The 25,098-nt window shown below is 38.5% G+C and overlaps 1 protein-coding gene across 4 annotated transcripts in view; it reads left to right on the top strand.

Annotated features, from left to right (window-relative positions):
* Positions 1 to 1,287: 1,287 nt before the first annotated feature.
* Positions 1,288 to 25,098, top strand: part of SYN2 (synapsin II) — a 187,407-nt gene continuing 163,596 nt past the window's right edge. For all 4 annotated transcript variants that reach the window (XM_086618905.1, XM_086618906.1, XM_086618907.1 and 1 more), the window contains exon 1: positions 1,288 to 1,658. In XM_086618905.1, the coding sequence (XP_086475031.1) occupies positions 1,288 to 1,658 (371 nt within the window). The remainder of the gene's footprint in view (positions 1,659 to 25,098) is intronic.

A 25,098-nucleotide genomic window follows, 5' to 3' on the forward strand; every position in this document is an offset into this window, starting at 1 on the left:
AAAATGTAAGCATCTTCTAATAGCCTTGATGTTTTACTTTATTACATAATAATATTTAATTATATATGAGCGTTTCTAAATTCAGTGATTCATTAAGGAATCCGATGCAGTTATACCTTTGAACATATGAGCTTTAAACCGTGAAACTGTTAGCATCAGGCAAGCTTTACTGAATCTCTAACTTTAAAAGAAATTGCTGCATGAAATTAGTGTGCATCATCTTGGACCACCTGTTACATGCAGCACTGCCAGTAGAGATGAATTGCAAAATGATTTGTGGTTACGTGTATCTTGGATAAATGTGTATCTTGGATAAATGTGTATGCCACACAATAAAGGCCAAGTATGTATTTTATGTTAAAACACAGAGCATTTATCCCAAAACTCAAGGGAAAGGGGAATTCAAATTACTTTTAAAGAATTCTTAAGATATGAAAATGCACCCGTAATTCTCCTGAACTATATAAATTTGCCTGATGATACACAGCCCTTCACCTTCATTAAACTTTTCTGTGGTTTTTTTTTTTTTTAAATTAAAAAAAGAACCACCCTCACCACTGTTTATTAGTAAGAGGCTCCATTACTGTTTTGGGGGCTGCCGGTGCCTCCCTTACAGATGCAGCACTGGTGTCTGCTGCTCTGCTGCTGCTCTTGCCCCCCTCGCAGCTCCGCAGTGGTTGCTCTGAGGGCAGCTGCTGGAACAAGCGATTCCCAGGCGGGAACATGTCATGGATGTTTTTCAAATTGCTGCTGTTCCCAGCAGAGTGATCTGAGCCAGTACAGGGCTGTTCCCAGCAGCTTCCTCCTCTTCACCTTCATGGCAACGCCACCCGTTGTCGTGCTGAGGAGCATCGCGCACACCAAGCCCAGCTCCGCTCCGCGGGCTGCTGGTGCTGCGGCCCCGCGCGACCTGCGGGCGAGTCGCGGCGTTTAGTGCCTCGGCTGCAAACGAAACTCAATTCGCAGCTGTAATCCGCACCTCGGCCTGCTCCGTACCCCCGGCTACGCGCCGCGGCTCTCCTCACCCTCATCCTCGTCCTCGTCCTCATCCTCCCCCGCGCGGCGCGGCGCGGCGCCGCGCGCGGCTGCCACCTAGAGGCGGGCGGGAGCGGCGCGCGCGCCGCTGAGGTGAAGGCAGCGCCTCCGCGCCGCGGCCGGCAGTGAGGCTGCGACCGAGCCCGCCTGCGGATCGCACAGCCCCGCCGCGGCGCCCGCCGCCTTCCTTCCCTCCTTCCCGCCCGGCTCCGCGTCCTCCTCACGCTCCTCGCCTTTCTCCCGCCCGGCCAGATGATGAACTTTCTGCGGCGCAGGCTCTCGGACAGCAGCTTCATCGCCAACCTGCCCAATGGCTACATGACCGACCTGCAGCGGCCGGAGCCGCAGCAGCCGCCGCCGCCGCCTCCCTCAGCCTCCTCGGTCCCTGCCTCTGCCTCCCCGGCGGCGGAGCGCCGGCAGCCGCCGCAGTCGGCGCCTCCTCAGCAGCAGCAGCCGCCGCCGCCGCAGCAGTCGACGGGCAGCAGCTTCTTCAGCTCCCTCTCTAACGCCGTGAAGCAGACGGCGGCCTCGGCCGGGCTGGTGGATGCCTCCTCCGCCGTCTCCTCGGCCGTCGGCAGAAAGTTCAAGCTGCTCCTGGTCATCGACGAGCCGCACACGGACTGGTAGGTGCCCCCGCGTGCCCTTCGGCGCCCTCCTCCTCGCTCTTCCCGCTCGTCCTCTCCCTCCGTCCCTCCCGCTGCGGTCCCTTTCCCCCGCGGGCTCCCTTCCCCGGCCGGTGTGGGCTCACCAGCGGGCGGCGAGGCGCGCCTCGGGCCCCGGGGGGGTGAGGCGGCCGGGCCGGGGCCGGGGGGGGCGGCGGGAGGGCCGCCGGGCAGTGCCGCCCCGCTGAGGCGGCAGCTGCGGGGCTGGAGCGCGGCGTTCCTGACTGGAAGATGGAGCAAAAACCGGCAGACCGTGCAGCGCCTGGCTAGGGGTGCAAGCCGTTTTCCACCGAAACACTGAATAAACCGTATTTACCGCCCCGAAAAAGCACATCCTGTGTTCTCTAGCGAGATAAAGGGCTCCTGCGTAGGTGCGGGTAGGATTTAGGTGTCTTGGGCAGGAATTTCTGCTTTGAACCGTGTGCGGTTGCGGCGTTACGTGTGTTAATCCGTATTTACGAGGGAGGTTGTTTTCCCGCAGATCCCACTGCTGCCGTTGCAGCGCCTAAAATGGGTGTTGGGGTGAAGGTCCTCCAGGATGATACCGAGGACCAGCCCTCGGTGCCGCCTCAGCCTGTGAATCGGGGCCGTTCGGTTGATGAACGGCGCAGGTTTTGTTTGGGCTGGGTGTTTTTGCGTCCGCTATCAGCATAAAAAATGTGGGGTTTATAAAAGGTAAAAAACTTGGACCTCAACTCTGTTCTCCCCGTGCCTGGCTGCCGCCGTTCGGGGAGGTTATGGCTTTTCCAGAGCCGTTCGTCACGTCTGACTCCGGTGGATGCTGTATTTTGGAGGAAGGAGATATACCTGTTAATCGTTCACCAGCTCGATTCCCTGTAGTGTGTGCTGACATGGCCAGCTGTGAATTGTCTCATTCGCTGGTGCTAATTGCGGTATATAAGGTCTTAATAGTGCCTTAAAATAATGTGGAGTAAAACAAGCATAACACTGACATCATTCAGTAATGGATTGTGGGGTTGCAGTTTTATCGTCAGGTTCTCAAATTTATCGCCTCACTGTCTAGATGGACTTGTACGGTTCTGAGATTTGATACGATTTGCTTTAAAATGGCACTATAATAAAAAACGTGAAACAAATGTAATCCTTTATCTAGAGCAAATAACACTATTAACGTTAAGATAACATTACTTGTTACTTTTTTTTTTCTCTCTGTGTTTGGTTTTGTGGTGGTTTTTTTTGTTTATTTGTGTTGTGGTTGGTTTTTTTTTTTTTTAAAAAAAGATTGTTATATCTGCCAGACTAAGACAGCCTCTGTACCTACGTCATGGAGATGCATCCATGGACACTGCTCACTGCCTTGCAGATACATCTATTTATTTAGTATTTTACGGTGCACGAATCTTTGCTGGGTAGATGAAATAACTGTATATGTCCATAAAGTTTGTTTCTGGTAGGATTTTTGTGTACCTACCAAAGCCATCCTGCATGTTATAAACATGAGATGTTTTGTACATGATAAACGCACCCCAAATTAACACAATCTGTCAGCAATAGCAAAGCATTTAAACCTCTGCATGGCGAGTGCCACCAGCAGCGTTCCACGTAGGAGACTCGGTGCAGTCACAAATACACGCAAGGTTACTCATGCCTGCTGGATTTTTCTTTTTTTCTCTTTTTTTTTATTTATCGTAGCATGTGACGTGGATATGTAGTAGTTCTAGAAGGAACAGTTTGTTGTTGTACTGGCTCTTTCTCCTTCAAAAAGCTAATAATTTTGTAATTTAAGATTTTAAAATAAATTTAGAAAGATATATGCATGTATTTAGAAATATATGTGTGTGTGTGTGTATTCTGATAATATATGCAGAAAAGTTTGTTCCGTCGCTTTGGAAGTGTGGCTATCTATATTGACACGTACTGAACTGCTGCAGAATTTGACTATATGGGCTAAAGCGGAATATGAATGATAAGTTGAAAAAAACAATAAAATTGAAAGATTGGAACTGGCAGTAGATGAATTTCCATGGTCTGATGGCCACCACGCGAGCTGCCCTGCCTGATGTGATGCATTGACGTACAGTTTAGCAAGATGAGGTATGTAGAGCTACCGTCATGTGATACACTAACCAAATCCTGTCAATAACACAAAAAACAGTACCAAATAAATCTCTTGGAGTCTCCTAAGAAACAGTTTCAGTTGATTTACATTAATCCCGAGAGGAAGATCCTATGCTGGGCATTTGTTTTCCTAATGTTTTGAGCTGCATTCTGTTTGTCTTAAATTGGAAATGTATGTATTGCTTTTGGATTGCAGTTTCAATAGAAATAAAAGAATTTCAGTCTGGATGACACTGAAATGCTGCTAATTCGGTATCTTCTTTGTAGCAAGGGCCAGAGGAAGCACGAAGCACTTTCTTCTATCAGCAAAGGATCTCACCTCTTGCACCGAAAGGACATTTTGTTTCTGAAATATTTTATTTCTATTAGGGATTGACTCATCCATGAGGTCTGAGTTTTAGCAACCCAATGTCATTATTGTCGCTAATGGAATCGTATGGGATATTTTATATCTAAATAAATGCTGAGGTGTTGCTTGCATTTTTTTAAATCTTGATCTCAGTGACTTCTTTTATAATTTTCTTCCCTTAAGAAATTTGTCCTGTTACAAGTTTTGAAATTCTCTTTTTTGTTTTCTTTATTTTTGTGGCATAGGATTGAGGAAAAATGAGAGAATTAACTTATCTGTACTAATTTGTGTATTTTTACCATGTTATATTATCTGACTTCTTAAGGAAAGAGAGCAAATGCAGTCGTCATGTCAAACCATCCTCCTTTCTCCAGTAACACTCTCGATCAAAGATGTGTTAGAGCTGTGAAAGACAATTATTTTCCCGCAGGTTCTTTGGATACTTGCAGCTACATAAATGAGAGAAACTGCTAAAGGCTTCTTCTAAAGGCAGAACTGCAAAATAATCTGCTATCAAAGAGTTTCTACCAGCTAGTGGCTTTATACGTGCCTCAGTGGCAAGCGTAGGAAAAAAAATGAAAACAGACTAAAGCTTGTACTCGACTACCAGAGGCAAATCCATGACGAGTGGTCTCCATTGGTTCTGGTGTTCGTGGAATGCTTTCTGTCAGTCACTTTATGCAATAAATGATCCTTCGATCCAAAGATGGAAGCAAATAGCTGGTGATCGTTTTCACCAGTTATCTTTGATACCTTCATCAGCATAAAGAAAGGATGACCTCTACTGCAAACACTCCTTCAAATGGAACAGTACTATTGGTTTATATAAAGGCATTGGAAAAGCTGATTTTATTTTTTGGTCTGTTCTTGATGCATTTTAATGTCATATTGTTCTCACCTGCAGCTGCATACTGAACAGAACTTTTCAATACCTTCACTGATGGCCAGAACCCTCTTCTGAATTAACTCATCTAGTTGAGATGAGAACCTGACAAAGTGTTTAAAGATGTAGTGGAGAAGTGTCCGATTCACAGATGCTTCATGGATCTGTTGAGGAAGGGAAGACTTCAAGAACCACTTGTTAGGTTTAATAACGATTTTAGGTAATAGACTTCAATGATTGTTTTACAGCTTTAGGTATCTGTGTTGGTATTCTTACAAATGGAGGAAACGAAATTGTTAAATAATTTGTGCGAGGTCATCCAAGAGACTAGTGACAGAGCCGAATTAAAACCTGGACAGCTTGTGTAACTTTTAAGTCTCCTTTCTTAGTTACTAGTCTGCATTAAATGTCCAAAATTTTCAGCTAGAGAAGTTTATCTTACAATGTATTTAATTTCTTCAGAAAGTAACCGTTTCGTTCTGTGTACAAATGTACTGAATATTCAGTGCTGAACAAGCAATTGATTAGAGGCCATACGTCGGTGGTGAGGTGCCAAAACACTGTATAGACTATTATCTTTATTAAAAGCTTATGTGCAATATTTAGAAAGTTGTTTTGATATTGAAAGCTTATTGTTGCTTTTTCTGTCTTGTGCTTTAAAGCTTGAACATAAGACTCGTTGGCAGTAATGACGAAATTATAAAAAGAATCGAGTGGAAAAAGTTTGTTCTTGAATTTTAAAGCACAGATCTCGTTATAAGTATCATTATCTTCTTTTTCCACAGAGAATTGTGCATTTCTTGTAATGTTTACTGCCTTAGTAGTTATTCGTCTTGGGATAGGCCCAAGAGAGAATATCCAAATGGCTGGGACAAATGCTATATGAAGAGCAAACTTTCTGTTTTAAAATTACTGAGTCATTTATGGGCAAACATTGCTCATCATAAATGTTTGTAATATGAACAGCGTTGTCACAGCACAGAATAACGCTGGTTTATAATACAAAAACTTACTGAAGTGAGCAGAATGGGTTTCCTGGGGGTTCTTTGCATTAACTAGAAGGTGGAAAACAGAATATGTGTGTGGTTGTTTTATGTAGGGGTAACTACCAAACAACTTGTGTACTACAACGAAAATTCATCGTGGTTTTTCTGTTCAGTAGGGATGGTTCAGTTGTACATAACTAATTGGTATTTCCTAACTCCAGTTGAACTAGAATTCTTATTTGTCTTATTTGATAGTAATATGGTGATTTAGTAACTAGTATTTATTGCATTCAGTTACCAGTCTTTGGTTAGCAAGTTTTCCAATTTTAGAGAGCGTCACTTTGGTTTTAGTAAAGCGTAAATGGGGTCTCTACTTTGCCAGAGCTCTTTCTGGTCCTCCTGGCACTGCAGAGCCCACCGCTGCTGGTATAAAGCGTGGAGCACAGTACAAAACAGGGAGGGAAATCAGGGCAGGGGCTAAGGTGGAGCTAGTAGTGATTGCACAAAGGGAGGGGCATTGAAAGGATCCCCTGGCCCTCATTTAGGGGCTGAAGGTGGGAAGTGTTGAAAGCAAGTCAAGGCAAGGGTCAGCTGTGGTGCAGAGGTGTAAGGAGATTGATTTTTAGAAAGGTCTAAGCTCTTAAGACTGACCAAATGGCTGAATGCAGGCATATGCCCTCTAGCTATGAGTGGTAGCTAAAGAAAAGGTAAATCTTATCAATGTATGTATTTTACAGAGGAAGAAAAGACAAATAAGAAGTTACTTTTATTAATTTTAAATGCTAATTAAGAACTGCTGTGCCTTTTGCAACAAGAAGCTCCTAATATTAAAGGAAAAACAACCTTGCCTTTGGTGTAACACTGTAATCTTTCAAAGAAAGATATGGATATGTTGTAGTCTAATTCTAGTTATGGCCTTTGGGCTGAGCTCCTGGTACTCCAGAAAGGAGCTGGCAAGCAGATATTCCATGAAGACAGTATGTGCTCACACAGCTGCTTGCAATCAGGTGATTAGATCCGTACTGCTTCCCAGCACACACTACAGTTTCCAGCTCTGCATTAAGGGTGCTCTATTTTTGCAATCCAAATACCACCGTAATTAAAAGAGAGATGCAGGCACAAGCAGGGGCTGCCGTGAGCACAAGCACGGTGTCTTTGTGCTGGGTGGTGGGACACTCTCAGGCACACAGGTGGAATGTTCTGCAAAGCGAGGTGAAATTTATTTTGAACTCTGTCTCCTCATCAAGGGTGAGCAACTGAATGTGTTTGTCTGAAGGGGTGGAAAAACAGCTCTCTGAGCCATGTTACTTGTTCTTTGTCCATATTTTTAAATATTAAGTCCACGCTGGGCAAGAACTTGAGAATAAGGACATGCAGCTGAACTAACTGCGGTATGTAATGTAAAGCGTGAACAAATCTGAATGCGTAGCACACAGCGATCTCATGCAAGTTGTGTTTCGTGTCTGTTCTCTGAAGTGGCCAGCTGATACAGTTCTGCACCAGACGACGTATGTGCTGGTATTTTAAGATGATCTAAGAAAAACTTGCAGGTTTTTTTCTGCTTATGTACTGTTCTGTCATGTATAATACTTGGCTATGTTAGTATAAATAGCAAAATGCAGTACGTGACAGAGTTTGCCTTTTTGATTAGATATAAACCCCCCCACGCTTTAGTGGAATATGCTTCGTCCTTCAGACTCTGTATATTGCTTTATCTAAACAAGCTCTTACATACTCTAACATTACTTTAGGCAACTTAGTATATATGGGATGCTGACTACAAATTTGGACAGATTGTATCTGGTGTCATCCCCTGTCCCATTCCTGTCCCCTGTACTCAGAATCCCAAGTGAATCTTTTTTTTTTCTCCTCCTTTATCTCTGAAGAGACCACAGAAATTCCCCTGAAGCTTAATGAAATCTATAGCAACATGTTTAGTTGAATGGGTAGTATTAAAAAAAACCAAGAAAAATATGCGTTTGCCAGTGTTTTCTTCTAAAGTTTGCCTTAATGGAAAGGAAATCGAGAAATAATTAATGAATTTTAGATAGGTGTATTTCAAAGTAATAAGACTGAAGCAAGGATAAAGGGAATAATAAATTGCTTTTATAGTCCTTAGACCTGAGTGAAATAAGAAATTCTACTTAAATTCTAGTCAGAATTTGATAATTATTCACCAGTAGCAAATGGTAATCTGTTGAAATAGAACAGTATGAAACAAAAGGTTATTGAAAAAATATACTAGTAGACTTCTTATTGTTCATCTTGAAGAAGTGTCTCTAGAGGCTGTACTGCATTTTGAGCTGTATCTGTTTTAAATGGATGTTATTTGCCATTCTGTAAACACTATAGGACACTGCAAGACTGTACATGTTTTTGCTGCAACCATTTTTCTCTGAAAGATTGGTGCTAAATATTCTCACAGTATCAATATATTCATAAAGCAGTGACTTCATTGTATGTGTTTTTAGTACCAAGTTCTTAATAGTCATCCACAAAATATTCCTGTGCAATAAATATCACAGGATTTTACCACCTTTAGCTCTTCAGCCAGCCTACCCGTTGTGAAGGCTCTAAACTACAGAAATGTGGCTTTAATATAATTGAAATAGACTTGGATTTTTTTTACATTTGTAGGTAAGATACACTGCACTAAAAATATAAGACTTTAGTGAAAAGATGTGTTTCAGTATAAAATTGTGTCTGAAGAAGAGAACAACAAATGCAGGAAGTCACATTTGCATGTGGAACATCTACAGAGGGATTCTAGACCTGGTTGGATGAACTCAGCAGCAAAGGGTAGTTACAAGTAGGTGGAAAAGTTGAAAAGAATGGAAAAAATTGGCAAAGCAAGCTATGTTGTAGATGGCAAAAAGTGAAGCAATAAATTATGAAGTAAATGTTATCTGGAATAATGATAGTGCTTCCGAGGATGAGGCTACTTACCTTGTGTGGTGAGAAAAAATGTGTAATGAGGTGATAAGACTTCACGGATGCCATGGGTGGGAGGACAGCGTCGTACCTTGGTCCAGAATGTGAAATGCTTGCTCGGTTGCACTGCTGCTTTTGCTAATTAGACAGCTTTAGCTGAGCTGAGCCAAACTTAACTTCTGGGAGAAAAGCTACTGTGCTTTTAGACAGCCAGCTGGAGGAGAGTAATGATGGGTGTTCACCGTAACAGGAGCTATAGACTAGGTCCAGCTTTTGCAAAAAGTGGAAAGGCTTTGTCAGTTCTACAGTACCCATCCCCACCACAAGCGTGTCCCTACCTGGCTGAAACAGGAAGTTTAATGAACTTGTGTTGACAGATACACCGATTCCTGACAAAAAGTCGATGACTGAAGTCAAATCCTAGTTCATGTATTTGTAAGCAAAAGCGATAGAAATGTTTAGTTCACAAGACAGTCTTAAATCTGAGGAGGCTCTTTCTGGTTTTGCTACAGACCTGTGGTGTCCCCAGCAGACCAGGGCCAGCCCTCAGCTGTAGCTCAGGCTGGGTGGCTTTTGCTTCAGCTGCATCAGGCCATAGCGTGGGGTGCCTGGGGCTTGCGTGGTGTTCTGGCTGCCCGTCAGCGAGCAAGCTGCCAGGGCAGCGCAGCTGAGCAGGGCTGCCAGAGTGCACCTGCTTACTCTGCTCCTGTTTGAATTGCAAATGTTGCTGGGATTCATTTAATTAGTGCTTGGTCCAGTAGATGCTGCTGGAGAACATGGAACTTCAGGGTCTGAAGAACCTTTCTGTTTTTTCTGCATGCTGCAGATAGCTTTGTCCTTCTTCCTCTGTAACTGTGATTGAAGTAGGTAGAAGACATGTAGGATTGTCACCATGTTGTTGCCCAGGTGCAGCTGGGAACAGCTGGGAACAATGTTCTCTGGATAATTTTCACCTCTGAACACCTGTGTTTGCTTAGTCTCAGCCCAATTTTTGTAAGTTACTGTGACCTCATTTGAGAGGTAGGGGCAGGAGAGTAGAAGTGCTTTCCTCCCTCCATGGAAATTAGGGACTTAGTCCCAGCTTGTGCAGATAGAGGCATAAATGTACTTTCCCTATTTTCATAAGGAAAAAAAACGAAGCCAAACCAACAACTGTGGGAGGCTTCGTGTTTAGTAAAGGGTGAGTACCTTTTTTTTTTGTGCCCCCCTCAAGTAGGTAGGGAGAACAAAACCACCACATGCCGCAGTCAGCCAGTCAGGTGCTGGAAGATGTTACAAAAGGCAGTTTTCGTTCTGTCTTTCAGCTTTTTGTAATGACTGTTCCATGTTTGATCTTGCTTGATTTACCATTTGATCTCCGTAGGCTTGTATCCCAATTAGATATTGGTGTTTATGGTGCATCATATACAGTCATTGCTAGTAGGAGTTATTAAAAAATATTTTCAAATACATGCATGTATTTGGATTTTTATCAGGTAATAAAAAATATTATCAGAGCCTCAGATAAAATCTTTTAAATATCTTAATTCTCTAAAGCACTCAAAGAAAATGATTTGGTATAAACTAATAGATTTTTTCAGTTTAATGAATTGTTTCTGTTTATAGGTTATACCATGTTAAAAGTATTTTTATATATGTATTACAGAAAAATAGATTAAACAAAACCAATATGACTTTTAAGAAAAAAAATGGCTATGGTTTCCTGTTCTAAACCCCATTTTTTAAAAATCTCGTCTTTACAGAAATAAACTGTGAGTGAATAAGCATTAGGGAATCTCACAATGAAGAGAAAAAAATCTAGACATTTTTCTTTAAGGAATTAATAGGTACAGTTTCCTCATAAATATGTTAAGCTGTACTAGGAAGTTGTTTCCACTGCTCAAAGTGAAGAAAAGTTGTAAAACTCATTACATATTATTTTGTTTTTATATTTCTTAATGCATTTTTAAAAAGCGAGTTGACGCATTCTGAGCAGCAGCAGAAGAAGGACGCGGCAAAGGCTGGCAGGAGCCTTGGCTGTATTTCCTTCGGCATGGCAGTACATACGTCCTCTGGAGTCAACTCTGACAGGCTATGGATACGTCTTCCTTTATCGCAATAGTGACCTTTAGGCTTCTGTATTTCGGATTTAAGGTAGCTTGTCTCATCTTGTATGCAGCGTATGTCTCTTTGTTAAAGAGGCGTCAGAAGAGGGGAGCATACTTTCCTGTGACTTCAAATTGAATATAAACAGCCATAAAACAAAATAGCGGTGACGTGTGCTGCTTAGTGGAAAGCTCCTGCAGATAATTACTCTGGTGTGTGTTGAGAAGGCGAGTGTGGAGAAGACAGAAAGCAAGCTGTGGCACAGCTAGTCATGAAACCCCAGTTATATTTGCGTGTGGATGTGTCCTCGTCTTTAGCAGTCAAAAGTGTCTGATTTCCAGTAACTTTCTAAGTAGGTATTTCGGAACTGAGTGCAAGTTTAGATGCTCTTTCCATGCACATCTGAAAATCAAGTGGTTCTCTCGTGCAAGAAGTGCCTTTCTCTCTTAATTTTGGCCTTGCAAATCTCATGCTGTTTATGAAACATTGATTTATTTATTATTTTTTTTTGCTGAACTGCCTGGTTTGTAGGGGCTGAAATCTGCTGAGTGACACTTATCGGTTTCTGTTGATCATTATGGCAGATGCCAAGATCATTTGTCGTGATAATATTGACTTTTCAGAGGAGAAACCAAGGGTGAGTGTGTGAGTGTATGTAGGGGATAAAAACATGTATGGGGGGAAAAAGCATAAATTAAAATGTCTATTCTTTTAGTTTTATGATTTCAAGTAAATTCCAGAAGATAAAAAAATTAGTGCTGATTTCTAGCATAAAAACAAGGTAGCAACATGACCTTCTTGTTGTATTTATATAATCTCTGCACCTACCTTCAATTTTGTTCTGTTTAACCTTGGTTCTTGTTTCTACTTCTGATTTCTTACTAATAAAAACTGATTATAATTCTACTGAAACAATTCAGATTTAGTAGATTAAGCTCCAGTATGAGATCGGTCGTGGTCTCCTGAGTCTCACGTTTTGTTTAAAGAAACTAGGGTGGTCCCAAAGAGGAAGTGAGGAAGTTTTAGCACTATTTCACTGCCTCTTGGTTTACTTCAATGGTTTATTTTGCTTTGAAGATAATTTCCAATGAAAGCTTTCTCTGTATATGCCTGTTTTATCATTGTTCATCATAAAAAAGCTTTAAAAAATTTCAAAGGTTTCTTTCCTTTGTAGGACTAAAAAATGGTTAACATTAGAAAAGCCATCACCTCCAATTTGGGATTCTGGAAAGGCAATAAAAAGGTTTTATCATAAAACATGATAAATAAGTCCAATTCCACTGAGTGGCAGTATGATTACATAATGTGCTGTGACTGCAGAACTTGTTTTACTTAGTAGTTGTTGTCTTAGCCATCTACTGTTTGAGGTAAACCAAAATCACTGGAATATTTTTAATGAGGAAAAATTATTTCTTTTATGAGGCCTTTGTCTTTGAAGCAATAACCAACATTAATTTTCCTGAGTCCTGTAATTGTTGCATATAATATATATTAATAAATGACAATAGTGTTTATAAGTAACACTTTTAAAATTTTAGAGTAAAATAATATTTTAAGCGTTTGGGATGAGGTTTAAATAGGCAGACATTACACTTAATGAAAAAAGTTGCTCTAGTAGTAGTGTAGTAGCATTATGAAGGATGTATTAGTGTGTATGTGTGCATTCATATCTGCATGTATAATTTTTTAAAAGAAATATTTGTAGGAATTTTCACCGATGGACATTGTTCGGATAGACAATACTTCTGCGGTCATAGTTTTCTTGCTCAGGCGCTCTTGGATTGCACTGGAATAAAAGCAGGCTCTTTCATTGTGCCACTGGAAAGCCACTCGGCTATTTTGAAGTCAGGTCACCTGGAGACTCTCTTGTCTGGATTGTACTGGTAGAAGGCGTGGGATTTAGAGATTGAGTAGTTGGGATGAGGTTCTGCCCTACCTAAATTCTGTTGGTTGGACCCATGTTCTAGAATTTTTGTGCTGATCCATTTTCTTACTGGGGAAGAAATGTCTGGTATGAACTATCAGCAGGTCAACATACAAGAAGGTAAGATGAGTTTTCTTGGCAGCAGCAATGTTTTAGAGGGGTCAAGGGAGACACTAACATAAAGTACAATTACTGTGTATTAAGGTTTACATTATTTGTATTAAAATAACTTCCACTGGAGTGGTCTTTGCTCATGAAACGCGTGTGGGTCTGTTCTTTTCAGGCTGGTGAGGGTCTTACGGCAGTCCTTTTCGATTGAAGTCTTGCAGTGGTTGTCTGGGCTTTCGTTTGCTAGAAGTCCTTTTCAAAAAGTGAGGCAGCTAATGAAATTTTTGGATTGTTTGGTTGTTTCTACTGTTTGTGGTGGGTTTTGGGTTTGGTTTTTTTTGGGTGACCAATTATGAGTATACATGTGAGATCCCCAAATCCTTGACTTTTAGGTAGTGTATTGATGATGTATCAGGTCCCAAGTAGCCTTCAGAGTAAACTGCTACTTCAGAGTACAATGAGATGCTACAGTGTAATTTGCTTTTGCAGGTGAATTGTCCAAGTCCCTTGGTGATAATGTTCATGTATTTCCCGAACAGTGCTGTGGAAAGCTTTTGATGTAGAATAAACACACCAGGTAGAGTTATTCTGCAACCCAGGCTGTGTGTGATTTTTATGTCGGAACAACTAAATCTGCATTTTCTGGTTTGATTTGCTTGAGGTAGCTTGTTATTGAGCTGATGGAGGTTTTTTTCTGAGTGTTAGTCATTTCTTGTTTGGGTAATTTAGAACAATGCATTTATGATGCTTTCTGTAGCACAGAATTCCAGGATTGTTTTCAGCCTTTGAAAAAACATATGGCAAACTGCTAGCTCTCAGTCAAGACGGTATGAAGACTTTGTGCTTATAACTGCTTAACAATCACTAGTGTAAGATTTAAAGCACATGTTACTTCATTTAAACTCTCGCTTCCAGTTCCTGAATTTTCAAACTAGCATTTGAAAGGAAGCAAACCTAATTGATATTGAGGAAACTTTTTTTTTTGAGAGGCATAGCTTTTCAAGTATGCTATCAGGGTTGTTGGTACCTAGAGCTCCTACCTAAGGCAATGATGTTTATAAATATTAAATAATTTTTAAATCTGCTTTTACTGGACTTTTTTCAATTACTTGATGAAGAACTCAAAGAATTTTAACCTTAGTGTATTTGTCAGTGCAAGGATTTTTGCTTAGAAGAGCTGAGATATTATTCTAACATTGTATCTTCCATCATCTGCACTATCCAATTGTAACCCCGACATTATTGTTTATGTAATACTCGGTGTATTGATGTCCATACATATGAAGATATACAGTGATAGATGAGTGATCTTATTGCTGGTTGTAATAAGGGTAGAGCCACATGTCAGGAAGTGACGCTGTCACCTTGTCTGGCAGCCTGTCTAGATGCTGGATTGAGGACCAATAGTTCAACCACAGTCAGTGGTACACAAGATCTCTGCACTGGATTATTTTGCTTGCAGGTTTGTCATAGCATTTTTGCAAGTAATGAAGTTGTACAAAAAGAATAATAAAGAATAGTAAAGTTTCCATATATGATTTTATCTTATTATCAGAACAAGTAAACATCAACTTTTCGTGCTGGGTTGTTGAAAAGATGCAGTTGTCTTTTGAATCTGTAGCTTGGACAGTTAGGGAGTTATATATTGTTATCATCCTATTACCATAACTAGTAGTTTTAGAATATATGATAATGTTTTTCAAAAAAAAAATATAGAAGGAAACCCGAAAATTGAGTAAGCAAAAGAGTTTTTAAAAAGCCAATATGCTTACTATATGCTGAAATATGTACACGGCAGAATATTTGATTTACTAATTGGATTCTTCAAAACTTTCTATTTTGGCAAAGTATTACAAGAATAGGAAGTATATTTTTTAATTTCTTAAATTAGTCTGTATTTTAGAATAGGTTTTTTGATAGATGATTTAGAAATTCTTTAGATCTAGATACCCTATTTCTGAAGATGAGAAGAGGATATTTTCACTTTGAGGACTTTAGCAAATAACTTTCATGGTATAAAATAGGATTATGTGTAATGTATAAATCAAAGTTAGTGATGTTAATCAGCAAAAGCAGCTTGTTATAATGTGTGGTTGATCAAAGTCAACATCTCTGCTGCATCCGTGTTTGAGTAGAGTGTTATAACTGATAATCTAGTTAGCGTACAAAACGAATTTCATTTTGTGCACTGAGAAGGGAGGGCTTGACGTGCCCTTGTGTAAAACTATGTACATATGTGTGTCTCTCTCCACAGTAAACCAGGGATATTTTCCTGAAAGGGCTGTCCAAGGTGCAAAACTATTCTGCATAACGAGGACAAACTCTTCTGTTTCGTCTGAAACATTGCCTGAAAACTCAGGAAAAATCTGTGACTGTAAGGCTAGTAGTGATTCTTCGAGTATGTAAATGGAAAATAAATTGATTAGAAACAGCTTTGATCAGATAGTTAAAATTATAAATATGCAATCATCTTTCATACACTTAGAAAAAAATATATATATTTTTAGGTACCAGTACACAGGACCTGCATATATAGGTCCTTTTATTCTATTCAAATGGAATAACTTCTTTTCCATTCAGACTAAAATTAAACTGAGATAAAGTGATGCACAGTTAGTCTTTTACAATTCTCTTTGTGAGCTGTCTCCACTAATATTGCTAAGTACATTTTGAGGTCAGTGTGCAGTCAGTTAGCTTAACTATGTTAAAAAAACCCCAGCGAACTTTTAGAACTATTTAAAAGTTGAAATTTTTATTTAATAAGACTATATCAGAACTTGCTTTTGTTTGAATCAAGCATTACTGAAATTGTTTGGAAAGGGTGAAGAGGGAAAAATCCAACTATCTGTGTTTTTCATGTTAGTGTCTTTTTTGATTAACCACTTCTTATCTGACTCTTACATTGAAACCAAAACTGAACATATAGCAGCAAATTACTGTGGAGGCTTGCAAATGATAATGAAAAATATAAAATAGTAATTAGAAATGTGCTGTCACCATACCTGTGTTTAGTTACTCTTGTGACTTTTCCACGTGAGCACTTGAGAATCTCTGTGCACTAGCAATGATGTCTTAGTGTGGTGTGGCTAGTCATGCCGTTTTCACTAGTTTCTACTTTTTAAAATAGCTATTTCAAACCATTTCTTAAGGATTAGTTGATTTTTCTGAAATGTTTATTCCTGACTTTAATTTGTCATCTTTTATTTCAAATAGGAAAAATTTTGTTACGGTTTCACTTCCTACAAGCCATTAGCAATCAGCTGTGGTGTCTGTTACCTTTCAAAACAGTACACACAAAGATGTGAAAGTCAGAGTCCATTGAGAATTTTCAGTTAGGAAATTCTTTTCCTGTTCACCTTCCTTTTTTTTTCTAGATTCCTCATATGGAAAGGTAGGAAGTTAATGGAAAATTTAGTTTAGACTTTTACATCAATAATTCATCCCAGAATGAAGAGTGACATAATTCTCATTTGAGAATTTGAATGTACATTTGAAATGATTTCCAACAAATAAAATACTTGCTGTTATTCAAACACTTTTCTGAGAAGTACCTTTCTGACTTCTAAATAAAGTATCCATGTAGATAATGCAGATAATATTTAAAAAAAAAAATTCAGTTCCCCTCTCCAATATTTTGGTGGGATAAATATGTGTTTGACTTATGCCTTTTTCACTTTGAGAAATTGTACATCTCTGTTTATAGTAGTAGCACTTGTTTGGAAAAAATTACATGCATCAAATGATTGAGACTTGCAATTTGCGTGTTACTTAGCCATTGATAGATTGCTTTGCTGGAATTCTTTTCTATTGGAATAATGGGGATTATATTTTCTTATTTCTGTAGTCTTCCAAGAGCCTGCTATGAACAGCATTATAAATACAAATGATGGTTAGACCAAAAAAAACCACAAGAAAATGGAAATTGAGCACTCTGAACAACCATAAGCCATTTCCTCTGCTCACCTTGCTCCCTCAATTCATTTTGATATGTACATTTATAGCAGAGCAAAGTTTTCCCTAATACACGTTTCTTGAGGGTTTGTTTCTGCTTTCCCCTCCTCATCTCTTCCCCTCTCTGGCTTATGTGGAGTGGTTTTTTCCTTTGGTCATTCAGCTCTTAATGATTAAAGTACTTGGCTTGCTCTAAAGGATATGTAGCTGATCTGCTTAATGAACTAGAATAAATTGTCCTCTTCCAAGCTGTAACAATGGATTTAAAAATTCCCATGACTGGTTATTGATATACTCAGTGCATCACTGGTATGTTGATATGCATTCGGTACATGAATAGATTGTCTTTTGCCATATATTTAAACAATATAATTTGCATTTAGGTTGTCATGATTAAAAGTTCTCTCCTTGTGCTCTTGCTGTTTGTGTGAAATTAGCTTTTCCTCTTTATCAAAGAAAGTTTAAAGTACTAGCACTTTGACTTCATGAAAATATTTATTTGTAAGAACGTATTATTAACTCACATTCATGTTCTGCTTTATCCCAATGTCGACTCCTCCCTTAAAGCCAAAATGACTTGCCAGATTTCCTATGACCTTCTTAGCATTCAAAAAGAATAAAATTAAGGAAATAACGTGTATAGTACTTAAATTTGACATTAGTTCACATATACTAACAAGCATCTTGTAGTTTCAGTAGTAAAGCAGACTTTGGTAGTGGTGTGGTCATAGTTTGTTCCCTGTAATTTAATAGCACTACACAGAAAGTACTGTACTATTTAACATTCTAAACTGTTATCTAGTGACTTACAAGTACAATGAGAAGAAAATTGAAACCGTATTTTCATAGGAGTGTTTGAAATTTGCATCAGCTTCCAATTTTTCCTGCCTTTTTGGTTTGCATGTTTGTAGCAGTTCAGCAGTGCATCTTTTGAGCAGACTGGTACTAGCAAGTACTAGATTTCTAAAGTATATTGCAGGAGACGCAGGCAGAAGGAACATACATTAATAATCTCAATTTTTTCATCTGGCTCCTGGTTGTGATTAAGGACGGAATCATACGCCAGAAGTAATAACACTCATAAGCAGTTTATTCTGTTTTGCAGTTAAGACCAAGAATTATTAGAGAAGCGAACCCTGATGGCAGATTGGAGAATGTGGGGAACAGTTTATTCCCCTTTTAAAAAATGACAGGGCTTTTCTGAACCAGTTATTTCTTACTAGTTTTGCTCGATTTGTAGGGCACAGTGTTAGAAATTACAAAATAATTGAGGAGCAGGATGGAATTGTGAGTTGGACAGCTTTGAGTTAAGACTTCAGTTCTGCAAGCATGAGCAGAGTTGATACAGATGATAATTATGGCCATCGGTCAGGTATTGACCCAGGAAATTACTTAGAAACACCACAAGCTCATATTTGTAATAAATACAGGCATTGTGGGTAAACCCATGTTGTCCTTTTTGGTTTTTAGTTTTCTTACAGGTCAGGAATGCTCTTGGTGTAAGGAGAATGTAAGGAACTCCCTGAAATGTCAGAATTTTTAAAATTTAGCAATAAAGAATTATCCTGTGAGTGAGAAATTCCATCATATTAAGCATATGGACTTAAATCCTAGTCAGAGGTACCTACAGAATCGAGCCATGTTTCTCTAGGATTTACGGAAGGAATAGTACAGTTCAGATCAATGTATGTATGGTGGTTTAGCTAACTTGAGTAGAAGCCACAGAGAATTAGCAGGACTGGAAATTAGCCAATTAAGGTGTAACAACCTGTGCTGAATCCTGCTCAGTTGTTTGCTGCCCGGATAGATAAAAGCCGGTGTGTGTCCGCTTCCCTGTGCATGATGGCGTTTTATTTCTGCTTGTGTGTTCTGTGGCTGTATCTTCATACTGGTGCACACCTGAGCATGGGTAATAGCTTCATTTGAAGGAAGGAGGACTGGTAACTTTCACTCAGTAATAGTAATAAAATAAAATAAAAATTAAAAAAAAAAACAGAGTAGTACTGGGAAATGTAGGAAAATTAAGAATTTGTGATCTAAAGGAGTTAAAAAATTCTAAATTGCACTCTATTTATTCCAAGACCTAGGTATGCATGTTTTATATGCCATTAAGAGCATTGTAAAAAGAAAATAACTAGTATTTTTTAAACACTTTTTAAACTTCCTGTGTGTGCACTAAGGTTGACTTTTAGTAGCTTATTTTTGGTAGATTATGTATTTGTGGAATATAGTGACATAGTACAAAGCAGTGGAATTTAAAATAAACAAAAAGAACAGTTTCTGCATTGAATTATTATTTACTGTGACTTCTTTGCTGCTTTTCAAACACTTCTAGAACGAGTAGCAAAACATACTTATCCCCACAGGAATCTAGCAAACCTGGAATTAAATACGTAAATACTACCATAGAACTTTCAGCTAAGTAATTATAATGAGGCTTCAGTCTTGCATTCCATATGTTAACTATCTTGAAACACTAAAGTTCTTTGGGTAGCAAAGAGTGTATTTTGTTCATTTGACTTCCAAAAAATAATTTTGCTATTAGTTTTTGATGATGATGCTATAATTCCTGCAATTCTGAACCTTGCCTATGGAGGTTTTTTTCTTTCCCTTTCCCTATTGTTTGGAAAACATTGCAGAAAAGGTGGCATTGACCTGACAGTTGATGGACAGCAAAGACTGAACTTTGTCCATTTTAGCAAACAATTGGAACAGATTTTCTACATTTCTGAAGTAGAGGCTTCTATTGCAAGCAATTATATCGTAAAAAGTTCAGAGTTTGGATCTCTCTTCGGAATTTCCAGGGCTGGTAAAAATTTTGAGATTAATATAACGTTGTGCATGTTTGTACTGTATCAAAACCCAACTTGAGTACAAGGCAAATACTTTGCATTTTAAATAAATATAATTGTTTGTATGAAATGAACAATCCTTCAAGTTTCCAACAGTTTTTAATGAAAATATACTTTATTTCATCCCTGGATTTCAGCAAAAATCTTAGTACAGATACTGGGGGGAAAAAGGAGAGGATAGCATTAACCATTCAGCTAGGAATAAGGATGTGTTTTTATAAATTCCTAAGTCAGACATCAAAATGCTCAAAATTCAATCCTCTGAAAATGAAAAATCGTCACAGAAATGTATCTCGGCTCAGAGAAAATCCCTCCTCCGGGTGGAAGTCAGCACTGTGACTCAGCTGCTGCTCTTTTCTGGCAAAATGGGTGTGGGTGGTTATGCTGCAGTGGTCTCTGCCGCCTTCCCCTCTCGTAGTGCCTGCAGACGTTGTTCTTGCGCCCACGCCTGTTCTCTGGTTCCATGCAGCAGATTAATCGTTGCTTTTCCACACTGGGAAGATGTATATAGGATATTCCTTTCTTTATGAGTGCAAGAGGTGTAAGTTTATTGATTTAAAGAAAGCACATTGTAGAGTAAAGCAGATTTAGTCAGGTGGAAAATGCATAAATAAAACAGTTAAATTTTTAATGTGAGCACTGGGACATCTCTATCCTCTTGTAAACCCGAGGTATTTGTCATATTTCCAAGGCGAAGGGTAGCTGTATTTTTCAGCAGGGATTTTTTTTTTGTTGTTCAGGAGTAATCAGTAGAACCACAATTAAACTTGTTTTGTCATGCTAAAATACCTTACAGGATCTTAAAAGCTATCAAACGTTTTACTGAAGCTGTATTTCTTTAAAAAGGTGATGCATAACTGTCAGAATCTTCAGGAGGTGAAAAGCGGAGAACTGACAAAGATCAGGATTGCTCGTGTTTTGGGGAAGGCACAGCAAATGTTGCACGTTACCCAGGTTCTGCATTGCTGTGTCATTCTGAACGAAATGAAGAGGAAAAATATGTATTACGTGTATGGCAGCTATTAGTTCGTGTTTTCTGCTCTCATGTTTGGGGTTTTTAAAGTTTAGACCTAAGTTATATGACAGTCCATCTATAGATGGAATGACAAAAATTGAAATTATTTACTGACCAGTGTCCCACTGTTGGGAAATCGTTGAGGATGTGTGTTTGCGCGCTCGTTCTCATCCATTCATAGTCTTCCAGGGATCTGTTGCTGTGGTATGTGTACTACAACTTTACCCTGAGTCTAACTTTGCAAATCTTGTGGTTTTTCGAATCAGTATTAGCATCTTATCAATTAGCATTGACCACGTGGAAGTGAAAAGTCTGAGTCAAATGTCACTGACTAAATCTTTTAGCCAAGTTCAGTACAAACTCTGGAAAACTTATGTATAGCCAAAGTCCCAATTTTATGCTTTATATCCATGCAGGATGTCAGGTAGCTGTTGATCAGCTTTTCTTAATGCTCCTGTTTGAAGTTGTATCCACGCTTGGCAGATTAAACTAAGATTACTGGTTGTGATTTACACGTTGTCTAATACCTGATGAGTTGTTGCTTTTATAAAAATTCCCTTTCTCGCTATACTCACTGGACAGCTTTTTTTTTAATACTCTTAAAACTTTGTTTCTTCATTGAAATCTTGTAAATTCTGAAGGTAATTATAGTGTTTTAAAAATATCTTGGAGGCGTACATATTTTAATGTTTTGTGCAAATCGGGCATGCAGCAAAAATTGTAGTTTTAAAGATGATACTAATCTGATAGGCTTTATCTAAAAAAAAAAGTGTCAATTGGAAAGATGTTTTGGGAAGCTTCGAATGAGATCCTGAAAGATGTAAAAGATTACAGCTTTAGTTTGTTTTCTATACAAGCGTTTAAATGTTCACTAACAAATTATTCTCACTCTTTCTTATAAGCTTCCTGGGCAAAACAAACCAAATTCCCCATGCTTCATACACTCTTCTAATTTAAGTAATTAATCAATTGGATCTAAGCTGGTTGTGAATAGTTTTCCCCAGTTGATTGCTCTTAGGAAATGCTTTGGTACAGTAAGATGTGAACTATGAAAGAATTGGCTAGTGTATTTAGAAGCAACTTTGATCCCAGATAAAATTTCTCTGGGAAATTATTCAGACAGGTTCTGCTGACTGATAAGACAATGCTTTTCTTTTCTGGGTCCATTTTAGATAAACAAGTGGCAGCAGATAGATAGTTTTAGCAAATGTTTTTTTTTTTTTGCAACCTGAAAGAGTAGTATTTTATGATTAGTTCTTGCCAGTAACAGCAACAATGTCGAAGTATGGATTGCAGAGAGGAATTTTCGATTGGAGAGTCACAGATTTATTTAGTTTTAGTTCAGAAAGGCAGGCATTAAGAAATTCCCTGTTGTCTACTGATGGAAGATCTCAGAGACATGAACTTCTACTCTTCTTGCAATTCTCATAGTGTATCTTTTAGTTTTGCACTTGTCTTTTCTTTGTGCTTTTTTTCAGATTTGGGAATTTTATGGATTTTCACTTTCTAAGTGGCATCCAGGTTTTTATTTTGGCAAGCTTATCTTGCTGAGTAAACCTAGTTGTCTGCTAAATTTTTCATAGAACTCCGTATTTCAAATATGTGTTTAAAATTTCAGGTTTTGGTTTCAGTCTTTCCAAACTCTGCAATGAGAGAGGTTTTGCGTGGTGTGTCATTCACTGCACTGCATCTGTAACAGTATTTCAAGGCTTAATCCTATATAATTGAGTTATGTTACAGGTATTATCATTAAAGGAGAAAACTTTGAAAAATTTATGTTCATATTTAAAATATGTTTACTGTTTGCAAAATAAAGAATCTGTACCACAATGCTGAACAACAGGCTCTTTTATCTGAGTCAAAATGATTTCTATAAGATAATTTTTGTATCTAAATTTTTTTATAGACAGAAAGGAACAAAAACTTAATAACAAAAATATCAAGGATTTAAGCTTTACATTAGATTCTGTCTGCCCATAAATCTTGCAAAGTCTTTGGAAACTTCTACAGGCAAAGTGTGCAAATTTAGTGGTTTTGATTTTTTTTTAATTGTAATAAAATTAACATTTTGTGAATTAAGCCCTTTGGGATAATTATATAATATATATATAATAGTGCCAGATAGTAACCTCAGGAGCATTCTCAAAATCTCTAGGAAGAAGTGCTCATCTATAAATTAGATAAAATCTTATTTAGTGGTAGAAATCACTTTAAATCTTGTGAGTAATGAAGGCAAATTGATGAATGTTCTGTTCTGATGAATTTGTCTACGTCCTACCTCAATTGAACCATTTCTTTCAACGTTGCAGAGTGTGTTTGTTAGAGGAAAAGTACAATTTGACACCATTAACATCAGGAGAACCGTACCACACCTTGGCACTAAGACTTCAACCAGCGTTTGTTGACTTGCCATGTAGAGCTAAGGTGTGACACTTTTCAGTATTCCTGATATCTGTCAGGAAGTGAGGGGTTTATTATCTTTATTCAGTTAAAATATTTTTATATATGTATGAATGAGATAACACACTATACTATAACATAATTGTATGTTTGTGTGTTTTGACAATTTAGTATCCTGCTCCGCACGTCCTTAACTTCTGCGACAGGTGTGCACAGTTCAGTGGTGGTGCACCCGAGCGTTGCTTGGTCGTACCTGCTCTGTAGCTTACCTACCTGTTGCTCTTCAGCAGTGCCATAATGCCTCTCCAGTTGTGGCTGCTAAAGAATTTCGATCTACATCGGCAGGAGAAAGTGAGCCAGGAAGGACTGCCAAAGCCAACATTATTAGGTTATACTTGGCCGCTGTACTGCTGGGTAGTATGTAAAATGATTTTATAAATTGTTTAATAGAGAGTAGGATATGGAAGTAGAACAGATTACAGTGAAAACGTTTTTAGCTGTACCTTCTGCAGTGTGTTTAACTCGTCAAGGAAAACTATGATTTGCTAGCAATAACAGAGTGGAGTTTATAGCATGAAAAGCACAGCACTACTGACTGCAACAGTCTTACCTTCAGTAAGAGGAGCTGCTTATTTCGGATTGTTAACATCTACAGCTGAGTGTGATAACTCAGTTTTCCTCTCTGAAGGATCAAAAAATGCAACATTTAGGTGGATTTTTGAAAAAGGCATAGCTTTAAACAGCAAAGGAATGCTGTGACCTGGTTGTGGAGTTCATGCCAATTCTTCAATAATTCCCTTTTGTAATCCCAGCCTGAGCATATTGAGGTTCGTCCTCCAGTTCAGCAGTCAGGGCTCTGCAACTTGTGTTTTGCTTCTCTCTCAACTCTTGATAAATTTCTGTTGTGTCTGTTTTGTGGTTTGATTCTATTTTCTTATCTGAGTTACAGTGATTAATATCTTTGCAACTTCATACATCAGCAAATAATCATCAGTTTGTTTATAGTTTATGTTCATTAACTTTTAGAATGACTCTGATATAACATCTGAATTAACCTTCTTCCTGGTTTGTAGAAAATTCGTCTTTCTCTTGGTACTTAAGCATAATAAGGCTAAGTACAGTATTTCTCATTGTACTCTCTTGTAATTTTTGGCGAGATGGAAAAGTAAGAATTGGCAGGCTGATAGAGTATCCTGATCAGATCACACTGTCAGCTCAGATCAGTTAACGATTTCCTATCACATAAGTGACAACTTTACCCTTCACTTTTAGTGCTTAGTTAAAATTAGATGTTAATTTTTTTTTTTTTTACAAGCATTTTATCTTTTCACATGACCTGTGCTTTTTTTGGGCTTCTGTTATTCTGAAGGTGATCCTCTGGAAAACACTGAAGCTAGAACCCCAGACTACAATTATAGAAGTGAAGAAGAGGAAAAATAGGAGAGTGCTTATTTTTGCATGGATTAAAAAGCATAGTGAAAGTCGTTTTTTCTCTTTTGGAACAAATATCTTGTAAATAGTTATCAGTCTCTTCAAAACTATAGCAAATGGGAAATTTTATTTAAAAAAAATTCAGTCCAAGGAGCATGTTTTTTTAAGAAGGAGATTATAATACCATAGACATTGGGATTATAATATGCTTATGTGTAGATATAACAGCAATTATAAGGCTAAGTCAATAGGCAATTAAAATGTAATTTAAAGTGTTGTTCCTTATCTCTGTAACTTCTGTCATTGAATTTGTGTGACCTCAGAGTCTCATCTAAAAGCATGAATTGTTTAATTTTAGATTTTGCAATCTTAGATAGCAACTATTAGTTGTTATGTACATACAGGGA

This window comes from Tauraco erythrolophus, chromosome 12 (assembly GCF_009769465.1).
Source record: "Tauraco erythrolophus isolate bTauEry1 chromosome 12, bTauEry1.pri, whole genome shotgun sequence".
Lineage (NCBI taxonomy): Eukaryota > Metazoa > Chordata > Aves > Musophagiformes > Musophagidae > Tauraco > Tauraco erythrolophus.